This window comes from Brachyhypopomus gauderio, unplaced genomic scaffold (genome assembly GCF_052324685.1).
Source record: "Brachyhypopomus gauderio isolate BG-103 unplaced genomic scaffold, BGAUD_0.2 sc97, whole genome shotgun sequence".
In the NCBI taxonomy this organism is placed as follows: Eukaryota; Metazoa; Chordata; class Actinopteri; order Gymnotiformes; family Hypopomidae; genus Brachyhypopomus; species Brachyhypopomus gauderio.
Genome location: NW_027506918.1, coordinates 520,484 through 543,663, shown reverse-complemented (window position 1 = coordinate 543,663; position 23,180 = coordinate 520,484). Strand labels below are relative to the sequence as shown.

At 44.5% G+C, this 23,180-nt stretch overlaps 2 protein-coding genes and 1 long non-coding RNA gene across 3 annotated transcripts; 2 read left to right on the top strand and 1 right to left on the bottom strand.

Annotated features, from left to right (window-relative positions):
* Nucleotides 1-4,778, top strand: LOC143496597 (E3 ubiquitin-protein ligase TRIM35-like). The gene is made up of 7 exons (XM_076992769.1): nucleotides 1-66; nucleotides 208-687; nucleotides 1,032-1,127; nucleotides 1,238-1,468; nucleotides 1,769-1,791; nucleotides 2,117-2,235; nucleotides 3,960-4,778. Exons 2-7 carry the CDS (start codon nucleotides 283-285, stop codon nucleotides 4,496-4,498), a joined length of 1,413 nt encoding a protein of 470 aa, XP_076848884.1. The 5' UTR covers nucleotides 1-66; nucleotides 208-282; the 3' UTR covers nucleotides 4,499-4,778.
* A 1,060-nt stretch (nucleotides 4,779-5,838) lies between these two features.
* LOC143496627 (uncharacterized) lies at nucleotides 5,839-9,688 on the bottom strand. Its single transcript, XR_013125670.1, has 4 exons — nucleotides 9,040-9,688; nucleotides 7,908-7,984; nucleotides 7,439-7,685; nucleotides 5,839-7,283 (listed from the first exon to the last, which is right to left on the bottom strand). It is a non-coding gene; the product is annotated as an uncharacterized LOC143496627 (long non-coding RNA).
* Nucleotides 9,689-10,963: 1,275 nt separating this feature from the next.
* LOC143496626 (E3 ubiquitin-protein ligase TRIM35-like) lies at nucleotides 10,964-23,132 on the top strand. Its single transcript, XM_076992807.1, has 6 exons — nucleotides 10,964-11,519; nucleotides 11,888-11,983; nucleotides 12,094-12,324; nucleotides 12,612-12,634; nucleotides 19,151-19,269; nucleotides 21,359-23,132. Exons 1-6 carry the CDS (start codon nucleotides 11,115-11,117, stop codon nucleotides 21,895-21,897), a joined length of 1,413 nt encoding a protein of 470 aa, XP_076848922.1. The 5' UTR covers nucleotides 10,964-11,114; the 3' UTR covers nucleotides 21,898-23,132.
* The last annotated feature ends 48 nt before the right edge of the window (nucleotides 23,133-23,180 follow it).

The window sequence follows — 23,180 nt, the reverse complement described above, 5'->3', positions numbered from 1 at the left end:
GACCTCCCTGTTTGAGGAAGTAAATCTGGGAATGACACACATAGTCTTTATTAATTCTGCGTTCAGGTGAGTTATAAATATTATGAAAACCTCTTAACTCTGGTATTTACTTCTTTCTGCCTTATTTCTAAAAGGAGTCTAAACTTCCTCAGCTGGATAAAGGACTACAGTGACTGATTCTCTCCTGTGCTACTGTGTTTATTACAGACGATCTAAAAGTGAAAGTGAAATTTGTACAGAAGGAGACATTACAGAGAAACAGCACAGCAGCTGTTGGAGGAAATGGCTGCTACAAACCCTCTGTCAGAAGAAGAGTTTTCATGTCCTGTGTGCTGTGACATCTTCAGGGATCCTGTTTTACTGTCATGTACCCACAGTGTGTGTAAAACCTGTCTGCAGCAGTTCTGGGAAACCAAGGGATCTCAAGAATGTCCAGTTTGTAGGAGAAGATCTTCTAAATCTGAACCTCCCCTTAATCGTGCATTAAAGAACCTGTGTGAGTCTTTTCTAGCGAGCAGGAGTCAGAGATCTTCAGCAGGGTCTGAGGTTCTCTGCAGTCTGCACAATGAGAAACTCAAAGTCTTCTGTCTGGAGGACCAACAGCCTGTGTGTGTGGTGTGTCAGATTTCAAAGGAGCATAAAACTCATGACTGCTGTCCAGTAGAGGAAGCTGTGTGTGACTTTAAGGTATGAAATATACACTAATGTTTAACTGTAATGTTTTTCCAGTGTTTACAATTATCTTGAAATATATGTTAGACAGTCTAGATTAAATTTGTCAGATGATGAGATTTCAGACAACTAAATCAGACCTTCATTCATCGTGAAAATATAAATAAAAATATTGATATACATCCTGCTACAATATATCATACATCTCAATTTGATAGTAAAAGGATGATAAGGAATCATAGTAATCATGCCATTGTGTTCAGTCATTATAATCACTGTAATCTCCAGCACATCTATACAGATGCAGTGATGAGTCCTATAAGACTCACACTGTCCTCTACTAAACCCGTATTTTACAGAACAAACTCAAGACCTCACTGGAGTCTCTACAGCAGCATCTGAAGGTCTTAGAGGAACATAAACAAGTCTGTGATAAAACAGCAGCACACATTAAGGTGAAAGGTCACTCTGTGTTCTGAATGGTGCTGTGATCACTGTCCACGTACACCATAATGAAACACACACATTTGGACAGTTTATATTTCCTCATCATCTCCCATTCCAGTATCAGGCCCAGCACACAGAGAGGCAGATAAAGGAGGAGTTTGAGAAGATCCACCAGTTTCTAAGAGATGAAGAAGCAGCAAGAATAGCTGCACTGAAGGAGGAAGAGGAGCAGAAGAGTCACATGATGAGGAGGAAGATTGAGGAGATGAGTGGAGAAATAGCATCTCTTTCAGATCAAATCAGAAACACAGAGAAGGAGATGGAAGCTGAGAACATCCCGTTCTTACTAGTAAGAATCACTCAGTCTGTATCTTTCTCTCTCTCTCTCTCTCTCTCTCTCTCTCTCTCTCTCTCTGTCTCTCTCTCTCACACACACACACACACACACACACACAAATGCATAAGTAAAATGTTTTGACATTTGTTTTAGTTTGTGTGTGTGCGTGCGCGCGTGTGTGTGTGTGTGTGTGAGGGTCTTTAGACACATTGATGTTATCATATAAGGAAGATGCATGTTTGACCCTTATATAAACAAAATGACTAAAATTTGATTTCACTTTCTGTGTTTGTTCCTCTGTTTCCTTATCAGAACGTGTCGTCCACACTGAAAAAGTAAATGATTATTATTTCTGTTTGATATATTATGTTACACATTGTGTTTGTGAAATTGTTCTCATACATTCAAATCTTCAGTATGTGGTCTCTGTTATTTCAGAAACATGATATATGAAGACGGTATTTAAGAAAATATAAATACATTTTTGATACTGATTATGTGCAAAACGTGGTTAGATACACTGATATGTTTAATGAAAGATAATAATACAGCTTTGTATATTTCATGTGAAATTTTTTTCATGTGTTAATTTAAATGTTAAATAATTAGAATATGATATATGCTAAAATATTATGATAATACAGCTTTATACACTTCCAGAGTTCATCACACCCCAAAACAACATGAGAAGGTGTCAGGAGCTCTGATCAATGTAGCAAAACATCTTTCCAACCTGAAGTTCAGAGTCTGGGAGAGAATGCAGAAGATTCTCCAGTACTGTGAGTTTTGGTGTTCTTTGATTAATTAGAGTAATTCTGTTCTCCTCACAATTAGAACTCTTTAGAGAGAGAAACATTAACATTGTGTGTTTGGTACATGAACTATTCCAGTATTAAAGGCTGTATTAGTATAAACAGTGAGGGGGACGACCAGTTGACTGCTGGTCTGAGGAGAGACAGTCAGTCCATGAGGAGATCTACACCACCCACTCTCCACATCTACACACCACCCACTCTCCACCTCTACACACCACCCACTCTCCCCTCTACACACCACCCACTCTCCCCCTCTACACACCACCCACTCTCCCCCTCTACACACCACACACTCTCCCCCTCTACACACCACCCACTCTCCACCTCTACACACCACCCACTCTCCCCTCTACACACCACCCACTCTCCACCTCTACACCACCCACTCTCCCCTCTACACACCACCCACTCTCCACCTCTACACCACCCACTCTCCACCTCTACACAACACCCACTCTCCCCCTCTACACACCACCCACTCTCCACCTCTACACACCACCCACTCTCCCCTCTACACACCACCCACTCTCCACCTCTACACCACCCACTCTCCCCTCTACACACCACGCACTCTCCACCTCTACACCACCCACTCCCCATCACCCTGAGTCTGACCCTATAGGGCTGTATGGAGTGGGACGCGGGTCCTTGAGACTCCAGGCTAAGGGGCTTCCCACAATCCTCCATCCTATTAAGAGGAGTCGTAGTGCTCAGAGGAGTGTGGTTGTGAAGGTGGAGATCCTAGCAGTGCTGACAGATGGAGGTGGAGGAGGTTCTACACCCACACTGTTCCAGGAACAGGACACAGCACTCCAAACACCCAGACACATCTCCACCTCCCCACAGCCCAGAGTCCAGCTGAGCCCAAGCAGACACCCCCTGCTCCAGCCTCTGTGGGTCGGCGCCCCCCCAGGGACCAGCAGGTTCCCTGCATGTCGGCCAGGACCCTCCCTTGTCTGTTTGTCTGTCCCTGTCGGTGTGTATCCCTGTCGCCATCTTTGTGTCTGTGTCCTTGTCTGTATCTCTGTTGCTGTTTTTGTGTACATGTCTGCATCTGTCTGTGTCACTGATAACATCTTTGTGTTGGTACGAGAGTTTTCCTTGGTGTTGTCATGGCATCACTGTGTCTGTGTTTCTGTCTGTCACTGTGTCTGTGTTGTGTGTGTAGCCCCCTGTTGTCCTGGGGAGGGTGTTGTAGTTGTGGCACGTCGGTGGACTCCTCCCTGGAGGATCTGCTCCTGGGGGGTCTGGACACTGTGGTCCTCGTCCTCTGGTCCTGTCCTTCAGTCTGGGGACTGTCCACTGGTGTTAGTCACTCTGGGAGTAGCGCCCTTTAGTGGGGGAACTGTAACAGTATCCACCCACTAATGAGGACACACACACACTTCAGTACACAGACACTAATAATACACACATGCAGTGTGACACTCAGTGTAACATGTGATACTCACATAATGAATCCAAGATATGTAGAAATATATTAATGAATAAAACAGACACAATTTCAAGCGTCAAAACAAGCACACAAGTACTGCAGGGGTGTGTGGTGAACACACATCACCATCACTTCCCTCTCATCAACCTACTGCAGCATTTCACTCAGAGTAAAGGGCCTGCAGTCTGTAGATGTGACCTCATCACATAAACACATGAAGAACATGATGATTCATTCTGTTCTCTCTCCTCAGACCCTGTTACTCTGGACCCCAACACTGCACATCCACACCTCCACCTGTCTGATGATCTCACTACTGTAGAAGAGAGACCACAGAACTCACTGCTTCCTGATAATCCAGAGAGATTTGATGTGTGTGAGTGTGTCCTGGGCTCTGAGGGCTTTAACTCAGGGACACACTGCTGGGATGTTGATGTTGGAGACAGTGATGAGTGGGCACTGGGTGTAATTAGAGAGTCTGAATGGAGAAAGGGAGAGAGGGTCTGGGATTCAGTGTGGAGTCTGGGCTACAATCCGGGCACTTACTGGACACGCTGCCCAGGACAGACAGATCACTACTTCACACCTACAGAGGAACTGCAGAGGGTCAGAGTTCAGCTGGACTGGGACAGGGGGAAAGTGACATTCACTGATCTTCTAACCAGTTCACACCTGTGCACTATAACACACACTTTTACTGACACTGTTTTCCCATTATTCTGCAGTTACAGTTCCTCTCCTATGAGGATCTTACCAGCAAAGATATCAGTAACTGTGGAACAGCAAAGTTAATGTTGCCTTGAAATAATCTGTATGCATGTAATAATGAACATTTTATATATTGACTATATATTAGAAAACGTCAATACGTTTTTCTTCAAAATATTAGAATCATTGTCATTACATTTTTATAACCTGAATCATCAGAAAGATTGAGTCCACTGAATGTGAATGTTACATGTGAGATATATGGATCTGATGTCCTGACTGGAATCTCTTACCATAATGATACCATAATAAATAATGTTCAGCAGTCCAAGTGTATAAGAGTGATGATCATTCTGCTGTATTGTTCCTGATTAAGTGTTTGATCTGTAAGTGATTTCCTGATCTCCTCCTCTGCTGTATTGATCCTGATTAAGTGTTTGATCTGTAAGTGTTTTCCTGATCTCCTCCTCTGCTGTATTGTCCCTGTGTCACGGTACGGCGGGCCCCCTACTGGTCGCCTCCATCCACAGCAGCAGTTGTGATTCTTACTAGTAAGAACGGGATGTTCTCAGCTTCCATCTCCTTCTCTGTTTTTCTGATTTGATCTGAAAGAGATGCTATTTCTCCACTCATCTCCTCAATCTTCCTCCTCATCATGTGACTCTTCTGCTCCTCTTCCTCCTTCAGTGCATCTCCTTCAGTGCAGCTTACTCATCAGGGAAATGTAACTGGGTAACAGAAGCAGCAGACAACGAGGATGGTGTCGTGGGATTGCACCGCACCGACCTGCAGGACCTGTGGACTTGTAAGGAGTGAGAGGGAATTAGAGACAGGTGTGTGTGATAATCAGTAGGTGGGGGATTGTGAGAGAGGCAGAGCCGTAGAAAGAGAGAGTTGTGACACTCTGATCTTGCCGCTCAGAGGTCACGTGGTTCATGGAGTCCCGTACAGTTCCAATCAAACACGAGCACTGAAAGGTTTTAAGCGGGAAAGACATCAGCGGTTACCATATTTCTGGTAAATATTACAACATAATATGCATTAATTATCATTTTCCACATACTAACAACTTGATGATAAAAATATTTATTGATATAATTTTTTATAGTATCTTTGAACAAAACTAGAGTTACAAATAGCCTGTTGAAGCAGCCTGCACTATTAAAGGTTCAGGCATAGATTTATTTAGCCCACAAAACAACACTAAAAACACATTTAACTGCTACTACTACTATTTATTCTACTATTATAAATAAATAAATAATAAATATTTATTCTACTATATAAATACTATATAAATAAAAACTATATAAATATATATAAACTATATAAATAAAAACTACTATTTATTCTGTAGTCTACACTACAACACTAAAATAACATCATTAAATATATAAATTAATTCATTAGCCACATTACAACACTAAAATAACATCATTAAATACATAAATTAATTCATCCCTAACATTTTCGTTTCCCATCAAACTGTTAGTTTGTCACAGGGGCGATATACATGGAGGCATAATCAAGTTCTAAGTGTGCTAGCGTGTTTATTTGATAAGAAGTGCTTAGAGGTTAATGCATTGACTAGTGTTGGTAATCGGTACGCAAGTAGGTTTGTGAGGGAGGGTCAATGTGCAGGAGAACACGATTGTGCCGTTGATGTTGGCAGGTGGGGTGAAGCACGAGATTGGAAACTTCTAGTAGATATAGGGAGAAAACTACAGGTTCCGGAGTGCATAGCAGTAACTTCATTGAGGCCCGATATGGTGTTGTACTCGGAAAGTAAACGGATTGTTTACTTTATCGAATTAACGGTTCCGTTTGAAGACGCGGTTGATGAAGCATTTGAGAGGAAAAAGTTAAAATACGCTGACTTGGTGGCTAATGTGCGAGAACGCGGATGGCAGGCGCACATAAGACCAGTAGAAGTAGGTGCTAGGGGCTTTGTGGCTAAATCTATGACATCGTTGTTAACACAGTTCTGCCTTAGAGGGAGAAAGTTAAGATCAGCTGTGAAGGAGCTGTCGGTGGTAGCTGAAAGAGCTAGCCAATGGCTGTGGATTAAGAGGGCACAGACTACTTGGGGGCATGTCCCATAAAGGTGGCTTGACCGGTCTTATGAGTGAGACGTTGGGAAGGTGAAATGGGTAACATAAAAGGTGGTTGAACAGCAAGCTTTGAGGGGGGTGAGGCTGGGACGCCAGCCCTCACCGTTGAGCCTCCTGGAGGTGTTGTGGGCTCAAATCAATGAAACACCAACGAAGGGAGGTGCCCACCTGATGACCCCAGTGAAGAGCTTGTAAGTGGTTGTGGGCGTTGCTGTTACTTTGCGTGAAGGTCTGTCTAGGGCTGTGTTGTGGTCTGAGTACGTGGCAGTTGAGGCAAGTGACCATGAACATAGCACGCTGTGATTCTGGATCCTTGCCGAGCCAGTATCAGATTGTAGCTGTTGTTGTGTTCTGCTCAAACAACTGGTGTGTGTTTAGGATGTCGTTGTTGCTTTGTTTGAAGGTCAGTCCAGGTTGATGTGATGATCTGAGTACTTGGCAGTTGAAGCAATGGACCATGAACATAGTACTCTGTGCTTCTGGATCCTTGCCGAGCCAGTATCAGTTCATAGATGTTGCAGTGTTCTAATAGTGGTTGGTTGGTTAATAACATGCACGGTTATGGTTGTTGGAGAGAAGATGGGCGGTAGGGCCTTGTGAGGAGTATGGGAGTGGCATAGGATATTTCACCATCTTATCCTGTGTTTAAGTATAATCTACAGATTGATTTCTTATTGAACATGGTTGGCTGTGCAGCATTTGGATGTACCAATCGGGTCCGAGAAAGGGATCCGGATGTATGGGTTTCCAAAAGATACCTACAGAAGAAAAAAGTGGTTGGCCCAAATCAGTAGAATCAACCTGACCATCACAAGAAATTACAATAACAGAAAACTATGTGCAGTAAGTTCTGCTCATACACCAAATGTGCAGATCATGATTTATTGTTTCATTTTTGTGTTGCATTACGCACCTGACTTCAAATAAAGATATGATATGTGGTCTGAGATTCTGTGAGGAATTTAAACTCATTCTGCAGGCACACTTTGAGGGAGAACAATTCACGACAACCAAAACAGGCCAAGTGAAATTGAAAGCTGATGCTGTTCCAACCATATTTATCCATCGTCCTGAGCCTAAGAAAAGGAAGGCCCCTGCTCTGAGAACCCCAAAATCTCCTGTCATTTCTCTTGCAGTGACGAGTGACCACACATATTGTCCTAAAATAAAATTTGGTATGAATGATTTTAAATAATAATTCATATAATTATAATGAATAAAGTTTATTTGTATTTCAATTGCTAATCCCGTTTTTTAAACCTAACAATGCCATGCAATCATTTCAGATATTACTGAAGGAAATGAGGAGAGACGGAGAAGGGAAAGTGAGGGATGTGAAATAAGGGAAGGTGGAGGCTGTGAGGAGACTGAGAGAGGTATACCAGAAAGCAGTGAGCCAAGTACGAGTGTGCAGCATCCAAGTGAGCCAGGGGTAAGTGAGAGAGACCTGAGGAAGAACCTAAAAACACAAATAAAATGTTTAGAAGCAGCCCTTAAACGACAAAAAAGAATAAATGCAGTCCTATGGAGAAAAAATTTAGTTAGGGAAAAGAAATTTGGAGCAGTTTTTTCTAAAACTCAGATGAATGCAATTGGAATGAAGAGCAAGAGGTGCATCAGATGGGGTAATGACATTAAAAAGGCCATAAAACTCTACAGGCTCAAAAGGCTACAAGCTCCTGCAGGACATGAAGATTCCTCTCCCTGACATTAGAACCCTGCAAAGAAGACTACAGTTTATAAAGATGGAACCAGGAATATTGGGGGAAGTGTTTGACATGCTTAAGCTGAAGGTAGATAGCCTAAATGAGGTGGAGAAGGAATGTGTGCTGACTCTTGATGAGATGTCAATCACACCAAGCGTGGAACTGCACCTGGGAACAGGGAAGCTTTATGGGGATGTGACTTTTACCTGGCCACACAGGAGAAGCAACGCATGCATGTGCTTTTATGTTGGCAGGGAGCACAACACACTGGAAACAAGTTGTGGCTTACCACTACAGTGGTAACTCCACTGATGGGGCAGTTTATAAACCACTCATTTTAGACATTATTCACAGAGCAGACTCCATAGGCCTACATGTTATTAATATCACCACTGACATGGGCAGCCCTAATTGGGCAATGTGGAAGGCTTTCGGAGTGGACCATAATAAAACATCTATTCCACATCCAGCAAAACCAGACAGAAGGCTATACTTTATGCCAGATGTCCCACATCTAGTTAAGAACTTGAGAAGTGCCCTTGTCCGTGGACAGACGTTTACAATTCCTCCAGATAAAGTGGAGAGGGAGAAGCTCTCTTCCTGTGAAGCTTTGATTGGCCCGTTGCAAGATTTGGTGGCTTTTCAAGAGGGGATGACACTAAAAATTGCTCCAAATGTGTCACATAAAACCCTTCACCCCAGTCATTTTGACAAGATGAAGGAAGGCCCTGCATTAAATGTCTTTAGCAAAGCAACAAGTGCCGGGCTGAAATACATGGTGGAGCAAGAACAACGAGCTGACTCTTACCTGACAACAGCATGGTTCCTGGAGCAGGTGAACCACTGGTTTGACATCATGTCTTCTCGCCACCCAGTAATGGCACTGAGCAGGCATAATAACCATCAATATCATAAATCAATCATGTTCCTTCAGCAAATGATCCAGTTGTTTCATGGTCTGAAGATTGGTCGACAGGGTAGCTGGAAACCTGTGCAAACGATTATGGCAACATCCACAATATTGTCAATCCAAGAAGACATGCTGGCCCAGGGACACTTTTTTGTGTTGACAAGCAGGTTTACACAAGACTGTCTTGAAAACCTGTTTAGCTGCATAAGACAGAGGAATCCAGTCCCAACTCCTGTAGAGTTTCACCAGGCACTAAGATCAATATCAGTTGGACAGTTTCTTATTACACTAAAATCAGGAAGCTATCAGGAGGATGACAGTAGCCTATTGGCAGACTTCCTGGATGCTAAAGAGGAATTTCCCAGTCCTGGCATCAGAGTGGATGACCTGTTGGAGCACAACCCTGTGACTACACCCTCACCTGACTACACAAAAATGGAGACCTGTGCTCTCTATCATCTGACAGGCTACATTGTGAATCAAGTAATCAAATATTCCAAAATTTGTAATGAATGTCAAATTGCAATTAAGCACAGTAATGAGAGCCCTGAAGAAGAGCACAGTATTTTACTAAAATTATTTACTAAAGGTATCTAAAATGCAGAAATAAACTAACAAGTGACCACTTAACTATAACAGTAATACTAATCACATTTATGGAGGATTATATAGGAAACGATGAATAATTCATTAACTTACCAAAAAAACAGCCGCAGAAATGCTTCAAATAAACGCAGTTCAATGCTGGAACTATAGCATGTTTGGAACTATTGGTCTCCCCATGGCACGTTTACTTCCGCATTCCTGAATTACCATAGGAGTCCATGGGAGTATTTCTACGGCATCGCGACCGGCGCGAGGTTCCGAGTGCCGACAATGACGTAATCGCGGTGGCTCCGCCCCTGCGCGAGGTCCCCGTGTGCTGTTGCCCCCCCCGTCAACAACTTACACTCGCCACACCCTCAAGCGATCTTGAAAAGTTGGCAACCCTGGTATTATTTTTTCTTGTGAGTGGTATTAAAAAGGTCTTAAAAGTCACTGAATTTGAGATTTAAAAATGTGCAGATACCCTGATTGTGTTTGTTTCCTTTTTATCTTTAATTTCTCTTTTCCTTTTGTCTTCTTATTTTTGCTTCCTTTTAATGTTTCTTTTTTATTTATTCTGTAAAGCACTTTGAGTTGCATGTATGTATGAAAGGTGCTTCACAAATAAAGGTTATTATTATTATTATATAATTATAAATACACACAGACTGAGTTGAGGTTTTCGTGATCAGTAATTATTAATTGTTAGTGGACTACTACTCCCTAGTGAGGACAAACTACCAACTACAAACCTTATTTGTTATCTCCTTCACAAACAGCTCCACCCCTCCATACACAGATGTACAAGGAAGTTAACCATGTAACACCACACTAGTCTTTATTAATTCTGTGTTCAGGTGAGTAATTAATATAATGAGAACCTCTTAAATCTGGTATTCACTTATTTCTGCCTTATTTATGAAAGGAGACTAAACTTCCTCAGCTGGATAAAGGACTACAGTGACTGATTCTCTCCTATGCTACAGTGTTTATGACAGAAGACCTAAATGTGAAAGTGATGTTTGGGCAAAAGGAGACATTACAGACTGTAACTAAACTGTAAAAACTAAGGCAGTGTTAGCTGACGTTCTCCGATTCAATCAGGTGAATCAATAGTGAATTGGCGCCATCTGGTGGAAAGATCATAAAGGTTTTCATCTTTTTGACTTATTTAAACAGTCCCCTCCTCCCTGTACACAGCTGCCCATTTAAGTGAGTAAATCTTTGAATGCCACACCTGTCTTGACTCACGTCTGGCATAAATGTTTTGATGATCTCTATACTCTGGCATCAACTCCTTAAACTCGCTAACCTGGATGAAGAACTACACTTAGCCTACGGAATTGACGTTTGGGCAGAACGATCTATTACAGCAGCTGTTGGAGGAAATGGCTGCTACAAACACTCTGTCAGAAGAAGAGTTTTCATGTCCTGTGTGCTGTGACATCTTCAGGGAACCTGTTTTACTGCCATGTACCCACAGTGTGTGTAAAACCTGTCTGCAGCAGTTCTGGCAAACCAAGAGATCTCAAGAATGTCCAGTTTGTAGAAGAAGATCCTTTAATTCCAACCCTCCTCTTAATCTTGCACTAAAGAACCTGTGTGAGTCTTTTCTAGCGAGCAGGAGTCAGAGATCTTCAGCAGGGTCTGAGGTGATTTGCAGTCTGCACAATGAGAAACTCAAAGTCTTCTGTCTGGAGGACCAACAGCCTGTGTGTGTGGTGTGTCAGATTTCAAAGGCACATAAAACTCACGACTGCTGTCCAGTAGATGAAGCTGTTTGTGACTTTAAGGTATGAAACATACTATATATATTTAACTGTAATATCTGTTTTCTTCCATGGTTTAGATTATTTTGAAATGAATATTAAATAGGCTAGATTAAACCTGTCAGGGGATGGGATTTGAAATTAAATCAAACCTTCACAGTTATTATATTTAAAGTTTATTTATTCAAAATTAAAATATAAATAACATTTTTACACACATACTGTAAATATATAGTATTACTATTTTACAGTAAACGAAACTTGGTCAAAGAGTAAACGTGGTATTCTTTTCATTCTTGACATTATTTTGTAATCTTTGTAATCTCCAGCACAGATACAGACACTGAGATTAAATCCTGTAAGACTTGTACCGTCCTCTGCCATTTTTACAGAACAAACTCAAGACCTCACTGGAGTCTCTACAGCAGCATCTGAAGGTCTTAGAGGAACATAAACAAGCCAGTGAGAAAACAGCAGCACACATTAAGGTGAAAGGTCACTCTGAGTTCTGAATGGTGCTGTGATCACTGTCCACGTACACCATAATGAAACACACACATTTGGACAGTTAATATTTCCTCATCATCTCCCATTCCAGTATCAGGCCCAGCACACAGAGAGGCAGATAAAGGAGGAGTTTGAGAAGATCCACCAGTTTCTAAGAGATGAAGAAGCAGCAAGAATAGCTGCACTGAAGGAGGAAGAGGAGCTGAAGAGTCACATGATGAGGAGGAAGATTGAGGAGATGAGTGGAGAAATAGCATCTCTTTCAGATCAAATCAGAAACACAGAGAAGGAGATGGAAGCTGAGAACATCCCGTTCTTACTAGTAAGAATCACTCAGTCTGTATCTTTCTCTCTCTCTCTCTCTCTCTCTCTCTCTCTCACACACACAAACACACACACACACACACACACACACACACACACACACAAACGCATAAATAAAATGTTTTGACAATTGTTTTAGTTTGTGTGAGTGTGTGTGTGTGTAAGGGTCTTTAGACACATTGATGTTATTATCATATAAGGAAGATGCATGTTTGACCCTCATATAAACAAAATGACTAAAATTTGATTTCACTTTCTGTGTTTGTCCCTCTGTTTCCTTCTCAGAACGTGTCGTCCACATTGAAACAGTACGTGATTATTATTTCTGTTCTGCCCTCATTAAAGAGTTCCCCTTCCTTAATTAGACAGACAGATGACTCCTACAACGCACCAGTTGGATTTGGAGAATTTATTCAAATCAACAGAGTGCAAAGGGGTAAACTAAAATAAAGAAGCAAAATAAGACACACAATCAGCAAAAAATATGTACTTATTACCATATCTAGTACATCTACTTCAAGCATAAAGCCTAGAACTAGCCTAGCAAGATACTAACTAGCTTAACATATGAAATAGCGAGATGCTAAATGATCAACAACGGTTACATCAATGAAATTACAAACTGCAGAAATATACACATCTTATGTTTATACATAAACATATCCATGAAAATACTGACAGACGATGCTTCTACAAGTGATTTCACATGACGATGGGCGCAAATATGTAAGCTGTTAAATCTTCCGTGTTCAAAACTGGTCTGACAAACAAAACAAAACTAACGGTCACATTCTATATACGTCACAGGCTTACCGTAAATCTCAAACGCCACCTAGTGGCAAGAAAGGTAAATAACACATAGAATACTTTTACAATGAACCCAGTCCAGAACACTCCCCGCCTGGTATCTAAAAAGATGCCACCTTTTATCCAGGTGAATTTAGGTACTATAAACACTAATCAGTCTCTGGGGAAAGTAGGACGACCTCAGAGACTGGCCGCAGAAAAGTCTGGCTTGACCCGTCCCTTAAAGTCTTGAACTCCACCTTCCTTACCCTCCCATCCGTGCTGGGGAAAGTCTCGATGATGATGCCCATGGGCCAGTTGTTCCTCTGCAACTGGTCATTTTTCAAGAGGATAACATCCCCTTCTTTCAAATTGCATGTCTCCTTTCTCCACTTCCTGCGTCTCTGCAGAGTGGGGAGGTACTCAGCCTTCCATCGATGCCAAAGGGTGGTGGCGAGGCTTTGGACCTGCCTCCACTGCTTGCCGTAGAGGTCCTTCTTGTCGAATTCACCCTTGGGAGGAGGGAGGGCACCAACCTTCTGCGTGAGAAGTGTTGCAGGCGTCAGGATGAATGGGGAGTTGGGGTCTGTCGACACAGGAACCAGAGGGCGGGCGTTTAGAATAGCTGAGACCTCTGTCATGAGCGTGGTCAGGACCTCGTGCGTGAGCCTTTCTGGGCCGGCCTTCAACAGCATCGCGTCTAGGATCCGCCTCGCCAGTCCGATTAGTCCAGGGGTCACCAACCTTTTTGAAACTGGGAGCTACTTCTTGGAGACCAATTATTGCGGAGGGCTACCAGATGAATTCGCATCAATCTAATGAAAAGTTGTTGAGCGGGGGGGGGGGGGGGGGGGGGGTGCGAGTGCGAGTGTCAATTGCTAAGCAGGAAGACCGCTAGCAACCGCGGCCAATCTATAATAGTAGCAAAAACATAAACGATGCAGCGCTTTGGTGCATGGCACTACAGTGAGCTATTTTTAAAACAAGCCCGCAGGCGACTCGTGACGTCCTTGCGGGCGACATGGTGCCCGCGGGCACCACGTTGGTGACCCCTGCTCTTCGGAGCCCATATGCGGCTACGGACGGTGACGGGCTATTTCCAAAGACATGTACACGCATCCTGTACTCAATGACATCATCATCCAGGTCATTATTACGATGCCAGAGGAAGTGCAGAAAATTCCGATGGTCCTCACGTACTACAAAGCAATGGAACATCTGCTGGATGTCAGTGGTTACTGCTACTGGCTCCCTCCTAAACCGTAGCAATACCCCGAGCAAACTGTTGTTCATGTTTGGGCCCGTAAGAAGGACATCATTGAGGGACACCCCTTGGTATTGCGCGCTGGAGTCGAATACCACCCTCACCTGCCCAGGCTTCTGAGGATGATATACTCCAAAGAACGGTAGATACCAGCACTCCTCATCTGGTGGGGAAGGTGGTGCTACTTCAGCATGACCATTCTCAAAGAGCTTGCTCATGAACTCAATGAAATACTCTCTCTTTTCTGAGTGTTTCCTTAGCGTCCTGGTAACTGCAGCAAGACGAGTCCTTGCCTGCTCACAGTTGTTTGGCAGACGCTGGCGTGGGCTCCGGAAGGGGAGAGGAGCCTCCCAGCTGTTGTCATCACCCTGTTTCAGTTCCTTCTCCATAATTGTCAGGAAGGCAATATCTTCCATAGATGGGGCCGTCTTCTCATCATCTCTTGTGTTACAGAAGATGAACTTCCCCATGAGTCGGGTTTTGTCATTTGGCAGGGATGGTTGATTGGAGAATGAAGGATCCTGAAACTGACCAATGAGATTGAGCTTCTCCTTGAGTTCGATCTTGTTGGGGCAGGGACAAAGGACACTGGGACGCCCATTCTCAAGAACATAAGTTCTGTAGACATTCACAGGCGAGGGTGCGTGCGCGCCATTAATACACACATCCCCTACTATCACCCAGCCGAGGGCTAATCGCTGGGCAAAGGGAGCATGTGGGGGGCCATTGCGCTGTTCAAGAACCTTGTGCACCTGGATCATGTCTCTTCCTAAAAGGAGTAAGATCTCGGCCTCCGGATCAAGAGGAGGTATTTTTGAGGTGAGGGACTTCAGGTGTGAATGGTGCATCACAGCAGCTGGCGTAGGTATCTCTGCCCTATTGTCAGGCAGTTGATCACACTCAATGAGTGTAGGTAGAGCTAGACTGTTTTTTTCATCAGCCGACTCCACGATGAACCCCCTGGCTCTGCGGCCGGCAGCCTCTGACACACCTGCACAGGTTTTGAGTGTGTAGGGAGAAGTGTCGTTGGCTATGTTGAACATCTCAAAGAATGATGACCTGGCTAGTGACCTATTACTCTGGTCGTCCAGGATGGCATATGCTCTCCTTTTCTCCTCAGGTCGGTCTTTAGGATATACGTAGACCAGACTAATTTTAGCGCATGACTTAGTAATTGCGCTGTCTCCACAGACCTCTGTGCAGATTGAGGTAGTGACTGAAGCGGAAGAAAGTCCTTCTCCCTCCCCGCCATGCTCTTCTGAGGAGCCGCTAGCAGGCTTTGTCGACCATGGTGCAGGACCGGCATGAAGGGCTGCGATGTGCTTGTCGCTGTTGCATTCAGAGCACTGGATGATGTCCTTGCAGTCCTTAGCTTGGTGAGAGGTTGAAGAACAACAACGGAAGCAAATACTATTTTCTCTAAGGAAGGCCTTACGCTCGTCCAGCAGTTTTGCTCTAAAGGATCTACACTTAGATAGGGGGTGGGGCTTTTTATGTATGGGACACTCTTTATCAAAGTTGCCTGAACCCTTAGTCTCGCTCTCCTTGGGGTGATTGGCCACCTCTATTTTATGCACAGCTACGGATTTAGCTGACCTAGGTGAGTATTTCTCCCCTCTAGGTGGCGTATTGTGAGGCACTGCTGCAGCAAAGCTCGGATCGTTCCTCATCCTTGCTTCTGAACGAATGAAGTCGGCAAACACAGAAAAGGGTGGGAAGATGGCGTGGTGTTTTTCTTTATACTTAGTACCGTGCACCATCCACTTCTCCTGCAGGTTAAACTGCAATTTTTCCAAGATAGGGTTAATGCCTTGCGCAGTGTCCAGGTAAGCTAAGGCAGGCAGGAACCCATCCTCTTTGGCTGCCTGTATCTCCAGGAGAAGGTCGCCTAGCTCTCGTAGTTGCTTGGGTTCTTTATTGGAGAACTTAGGGAATTGTTCAAGCTTGTGGAAGAGAGCCGCCTTCATGGCCTCTGGTGATCCATAAACCTCCTCTAATCTCTGCCAGACCATACTGAGGGCCTGACTTGGGTCATTGATACGAACTGACCTCAATCTCCTAGCGTGATCCGTCGACTCTGGACCAAGCCATTTAATCAGAAGGTCAAGGTCCTCACTAGGTTTCAGACCCAGATCTTCAATGGCGTTTGAGAAGTTGGACCTCCAAGCCCAGTAATTTTCGGGTTTGTCATTGAACTTTGTGAGTCCAGCTGTGAGTAGCTCACGGCGAGCTAAGAACCTTCCCAGCACTGATGCATCAGCACTGGGTTCTCCTCTCCGTGGATAACTATAATCCCCTGTATCTTGCCTGGGCGTCCATCGGTTCCTTGGTTCAGATGCTGGGTGTGGTGCAACATGACCTCCTTCACTTCTCGGTGTGAATTGCACTGGCGGCCGCCTTGAATGAGCAGCTGTTACCATTGGCATTGTGGCTTTTACGGACAGACGTTGTGTCTCACTTAGGCTTAGTAGCTTGTGATGTCTCTGGAAATCATCACCAGAGTTGAGGTTAGCAGCTGCTGAGGAAGTTAAGGCAGCCTTTACATCCTGCTCTGGGTCATCAGTGCTCGCATCTGATTTAATATAAGCACACTGTTCTTGAACATATTTCTTTGTTCTCTCAACTGAATGACAGAGTGACCCTTGGTCGACATTATAAACCCTAGTGAGCTCCCCCATAGCTGCCAAATCCACTGCCGATTCAAAAACATTAGCTTCGGCACAAGCAGCATCAGCCTCCTTCTCTTGCTGTATAGCCTCCAATGTGGCATCGAGACGCGTCTCCTCTACTTTCAGTTGAGCCTTTTTTAATTTAATATCAATTTCCCTCTGCACATGCAATGCCCTTGCCCGTGCGGCTTCAGCTTTAGCTCGTGCGTCTATTGCAGCAAAGCTAGCTGCAGATCTTACAGAGTGCTTTGATGATTTTGTTATATTTGATGAGTGAGAACACTCTGATCTCGTTTCATACTTCTTTTCCCCTGTTGCCGACATCTTGACACTAGTAGATGTAGAACAGGCAGGATATCTTACTCACTGTTGTAGAAATCACAGAGGAGTCCGTCTTTTACTGTTCTGCCCTCATTAAAGAGTTCCCCTTCCTTAATTAGACAGACAGATGACTCCTACAACGCACCAGTTGGATTTGGAGAATTTATTCAAATCAACAGAGTGCAAAGGGGTAAACTAAAATAAAGAAGCAAAATAAGACACACAATCAGCAAAAAATATGTACTTATTACCATATCTAGTACATCTACTTCAAGCATAAAGCCTAGAACTAGCCTAGCAAGATACTAACTAGCTTAACATATGAAATAGCGAGATGCTAAATGATCAACAACGGTTACATCAATGAAATTACAAATTGTGCAGAAATATACACATCTTATGTTTATACATAAACATATCCATGAAAATACTGACAGACGATGCTTCTACTAGTGATTTCACACGACGATGAGCGCAAATATGTAAAGCCTGGTTCACACTACACGACTTTTCAGTCGTCAGGTTTTTGTGCCATCCGCACTACACGACTGGTCGTGCTGTAATCGCGAGTCTTTCAGTTGTTGTGGCGTTCACACTACATGACTAATCGGCGACGCGGGCTCACGAATTACACGACTGCGGAACGACTGGGTAATCGCCGACTCATCTGGCTGCAGTCCAAAAACACGAGAACACGAAAACGAAACTCTCCCAGAACCAGCAACACCACGTAGAAGAAAAAAACAATGTACATGTACTCCACATTTTTGTTATTGTTATTTTTTTTTACCGTTTATACACTCCATAGTCCCAAGTTGCCAGAATTATTTCATCTCTCCGTTGCAGTGAACATATAATCAATCGCACTATTTCTCCAGTGCTGTCACAATAACTTAAACACAGTGTTGTAGTAAAGTTGTAAGAAAGGTGAGGATTTTGTGTGTTTGCTGGGTTACTGTTTTGAAAGCATTCTTGAAAGTTTTTTACATTCTTCAGAGATATCTTCAGCGGTGCCGTGGTTCTCTCTCCACGTTCCCATTGGCTGTAGCTAGACGCTGCTGCCGACTTTCAGTCGCCGACTGCTAGATATTAAACATGCTAGATATCTGCCAGTCATCTGCGACCAGTCGGCGACCAGTCGGTGACCAGTCGGCGACGGCTCGGTGAGCGTCTTTCAGCGTCTTTCAGCAGTTCACACTACACGACTGAGCGAGCGACGAGTGATCGCCGATTAGCCTCCGACCACAGTTTTTGTCGGCGATCAGTCGGCGACTGAAAGACCAGCCTAAAATCGTGTAGTGTGAACCGGGCTTAAGCTGTTAAAATCTTCCGTGTTCAAAACTGGTCTGACAAACAAAACAAAACTAACGGTCACATTCTATATACGTCACAGGCTTACCGTAAATCACAAACGCCACCTAGTGGCAAGAAAGGTAAATAACACATAGAATACTTTTACAATGAACCCAGTCCAGAACTATTTCTGTTTGATCTCCATATTGTGTTACACATTGTGTTTGTTATTCTGATACATTCAGATCTTCACTGTGTGGTCTCTGTTATTTTAGAAACATGATATAAGACGGTATTTAAAAAAATAAAAATACATTGATACTGATTATGTGCAAAAAGTGGTTAGATACACTGATATGTTTAATGAAAGATAATAAAACAGCTTTATACATTTCCAGTGAAATTTTTTTCATGTGTTAATTTAAATGTTAAATAATTTGAATATGATATATGATAAAACATTATGATAATACAGCTTTATACACTTCCAGAGTTCATCACACCCCAAAGGAACATGAGATGGTGTCAGGAGCTCTGATCAATGTTGTAAAACATCTTTCCAACCTGAAGTTCAGAGTCTGGGAGAGAATGCAGAAGATTCTCCAGTACTGTGAGTTTTGGTGTTCTTTGAATAATTAGAGTAATTCTGTTCTCCTCACAATTAGAACTCTATAGAGAGAGAAACATTAACATTGTGTGTTTGGTAAATGAACTATTCCAGTATTAAAGGCTGTATTAGTATAAACAGTGAGGGGGACGACCAATTGACTGCTGATCTGAGGAGAGACAGTCAGTCCATGAGGAGATCTACACCACCCACTCTCCACCTCTACACACCACCCACTCTCCACCTCTAAACACCACCCACTCTCCACCTCTACACACCACCCACTCTTCCCTCTACACACCACCCACTCTCCACCTCTACACCACCCACTCTCCACCTCTACACACCACCCTCTCTCCACCTCTACACCACCCACTCTCCACCTCTACACACCACCCACTCTCCACACCACCCACTCTCCACCTTTACACCACCCACTCCCCACCTCTACACACCACCCACTCTCCACCTCTACACACCACCCACTCTCCACCTCTACACACCACCCACTCTTCCCTCTACACACCACCCACTCTTCCCTCTACACACCACCCACTCTCCACCTCTACACACCACCCACTCTCCACCTCTACACCACCCACTCTCCACCTCTACACACCACCCTCTCTCCACCTCTACACCACCCACTCTCCACCTCTACACACCACCCACTCTCCACCTCTACACACCACCCACTCTCCACCTTTACACCACCCACTCCCCACCTCTACACACCACCCACTCTCCACCTCTACACACCACCCACTCTCCCTTCTACACACCACCCACTCTCCACCTCTACACACCACCCACTCTCCACCTCTACACCACCCACTCTCCACCTCTACACACCACCCACTCTCCACCTCTACACCACCCACTGTCCACATCTACACACCACCCACTCTCCCCTCTACACACCACCCAATCTCCACCTCTATACATCACCTACTCTCCACCTCTACACCATCCATTCTCCACCTCTACACACCACCCACACCCCATCACCCTGAGTCTGACCCTTTAGGGCTGTATGAAGTGGGGCGTGGGTCCTTGAGACTCCAGGCTAAGGGGCTTCCCACAATCCTCCATCAAGCCTCCATCCTATTAAGAGGAGTCGTAGTGCTCAGAGGAGTGTGGTTGTGAAGTTGGAGATCCTGGCAGTGCTGAGTCACAGATGGAGGTGGAGGAGGTTCTACACCCACACTGTTCCAGGACCAGGACACACCGCTCCAAACACCCAGACACATCTCCACCTCCCCACAGCCCAGAGTCCAGCTGAGCCCAAGCAGACACCCCCTGCTCCAGCTTCTGTGGGTCGGCACCCCCCCAGGGACCAGCAGGTTCCCTGCATGTCAGCCAGGACCCTCCCTTGTCTGTTTGTCTGTCCCTGTCCGTGTGTGTCCCTGTCACCATCTTAGTGTCTGTCCATGTCCCTGTCTGTGTCCCTGACACCATGTTTGTGTCAGTACCTGAGTTTTCCATTGGTGTTGTTGTCTCCACATCACTGTGTCTGTCTTTCTGTGTCACTGTGTCTGTCCTTGTTGTTGTGTGTGTCGCCCCCTGTTGTCCTGGTGAGGGTGTTGTAGTTGTAGCACGTCGGTGGACTCCTCCCTGGAGGATCTGCTCCTGGGGGGTCTGGACACTGTGATCCTCGTCCTCTGGTCCCGTCCTTCAGTCTGAGGACAGTCCACTGGTGTTAGTCACTCTGGGAGTAGCGCCCTTTAGAGGGGGGACTGTAACAGTATCCACCCACTAATGAGGACACACACACACTTCAGTACACACATACAGTGTGACACTCAGTGTAACAGTAACACTGCACTAGTTAAGTGTCACATGTGATACTCAAATAATGAATCTAAGATATGTAGAAATATATTAATGAATAAAATAGACACAATTTCAAGTGTCAAAACAACAAGCACACAAGTACTGCAGGGGTGTGTGGTGAACACACATCACCATCACTTCCCTCTTATCAACCTACTGCAGCATTTCACTCAGAGTAAAGGGCCTGCAGTCTGTAGATGTGACCTCATCACATAAACACATGAATAACATGATGATTCATTCTGTTCTCTCTCCTCAGACCCTGTTACTCTGGACCCCAACACTGCACATCCAGACCTCCACCTGTCTGATGATCTCACTACTGTAGAACGCAGACCACACAAATCACTGCTTCCTGATAATCCAGAGAGATTTGATGAGTGTGCGTGTGTCCTGGGCTCTGAGGGCTTTAACTCAGGGACACACTGCTGGGATGTTGATGTTGGAGACAATGAATTATGGGAACTGGGTGTAATTAGAGAGTCTGAATGTAGAAAGGGACGGAAGGTCTGGGAGTCAATGTGGAGTCTGAACTACAGGAAATACATTGGTAAATACTGGACACGCTGCCCAGGACTACAAGGTTACTACATCACATCTAGAGAGAAAGTGCAGAGGGTCAGAGTTCAGCTGGACTGGGACAGGGGGAAAGTGACATTCACTGATCTTCTAACCAGTTCACACCTGTGCACTATAACACACACTTTTACTGACACTGTTTTCCCTTTATTCTGGAATTACAGTTCCTCTCCTATGAGGATCTTACCAGAAAATATATCAGTTACAGTGGAACAGTAAAATTAATGTTGCCTTGAATTAATCTGCATACATGTAATAATGAACATTATATTTATAAATATATATTTTGACTATATCTTAGAAAATTCAATACAATTTTCCTCAAAATATTAGAATCATGACTTTCATTATTAACTATTGACTTAGAAAATAATTTTTTTTAATTTCTCTTTGTCATTTCATTTTTATAACCTGAATCATCAGAAAGATTGAGTCCACTGAATGTGAATGTATTACATGTGAGAAATATGGATCTGATGTCCTGACTGGAATCTCTTATCATAATGATACTATAATAAATAATGTTCAGCAGTCCAAGTGTATAAGGGTGATGATCATTCTGCTGTATTGTCACTGATTAAGTGTTTGATCTGTGTTTTCCTGATCTCTGTCACGTTACAGCCCCTGACTCCTCCCCTTTGGGCGTGTATTTATGTCGTCTACGTCTAGTCGTCTGCGTCTGTGGATCTTCGTGGGTGTGGATGTGTCGGAATGTGTTCATTCGTCTCAACTGTGGCTCGTCTCGTGATCACTCTGGGCTTATGTGGTTTGTCTATTTAATGTGCGTTCGCGCAGTGTCCCGTGCTTGTCTTTGTCTAAGTCATACACGATAATGTGTGTATAGTTGTGTGTGCGCTATCCACGCTAAAACTTATATGTTAATAAACGTGGCGTTCATCAAACAAGGATTCTGTGCCTCGTTCTTCGCCCTCCACCGAGCATCACAGAAAGACGAGCCGACCAATTGAATGCCAGGATACACGACCCGTGCCAAGAAGGGGAAGAGGCCCAGCAGGCACCACCATGCCTCTTCCCCTGCACAGCACCGTGAAGCCCCAGTGACCAGCGAGGAGATGCAGCAGGACCCGTTGTGCGCGCACCTGCTGCGTCAGGCTCGGGACACCAAGGTGGCTTCGATGGTGAAGCCGCGGTGAGGATGTGGAAGGAGCGACACGGCTCTCCCACTAGAGACTGCTCGCCTCTGGCGCTTGGCTCCCTAGAGCTCTGCTCAGCAGAGAAGACCCCCGAGAGCGAGTTTGAGGGAGTAGAGTCGGAGGAGTACTCCGAAAAGGAGGAAAGCCCTCCTCCGTCCGTATACTCGGTCCCCACCGAGTATTATGGTGAGGGCGAGGAAGAAGAACGCCCTCCTCCGTCCAAGTACTCGGACGGTGAGCCGTACACGGAGGACGAGAACGGTGAGCCGTGCACAGAGGAGGAAGACAGTGACCCGTGAACGGAGGAGGAGGACTTGAGTCCGCCCCCCTCGGAGTTCTCCGGGGAAA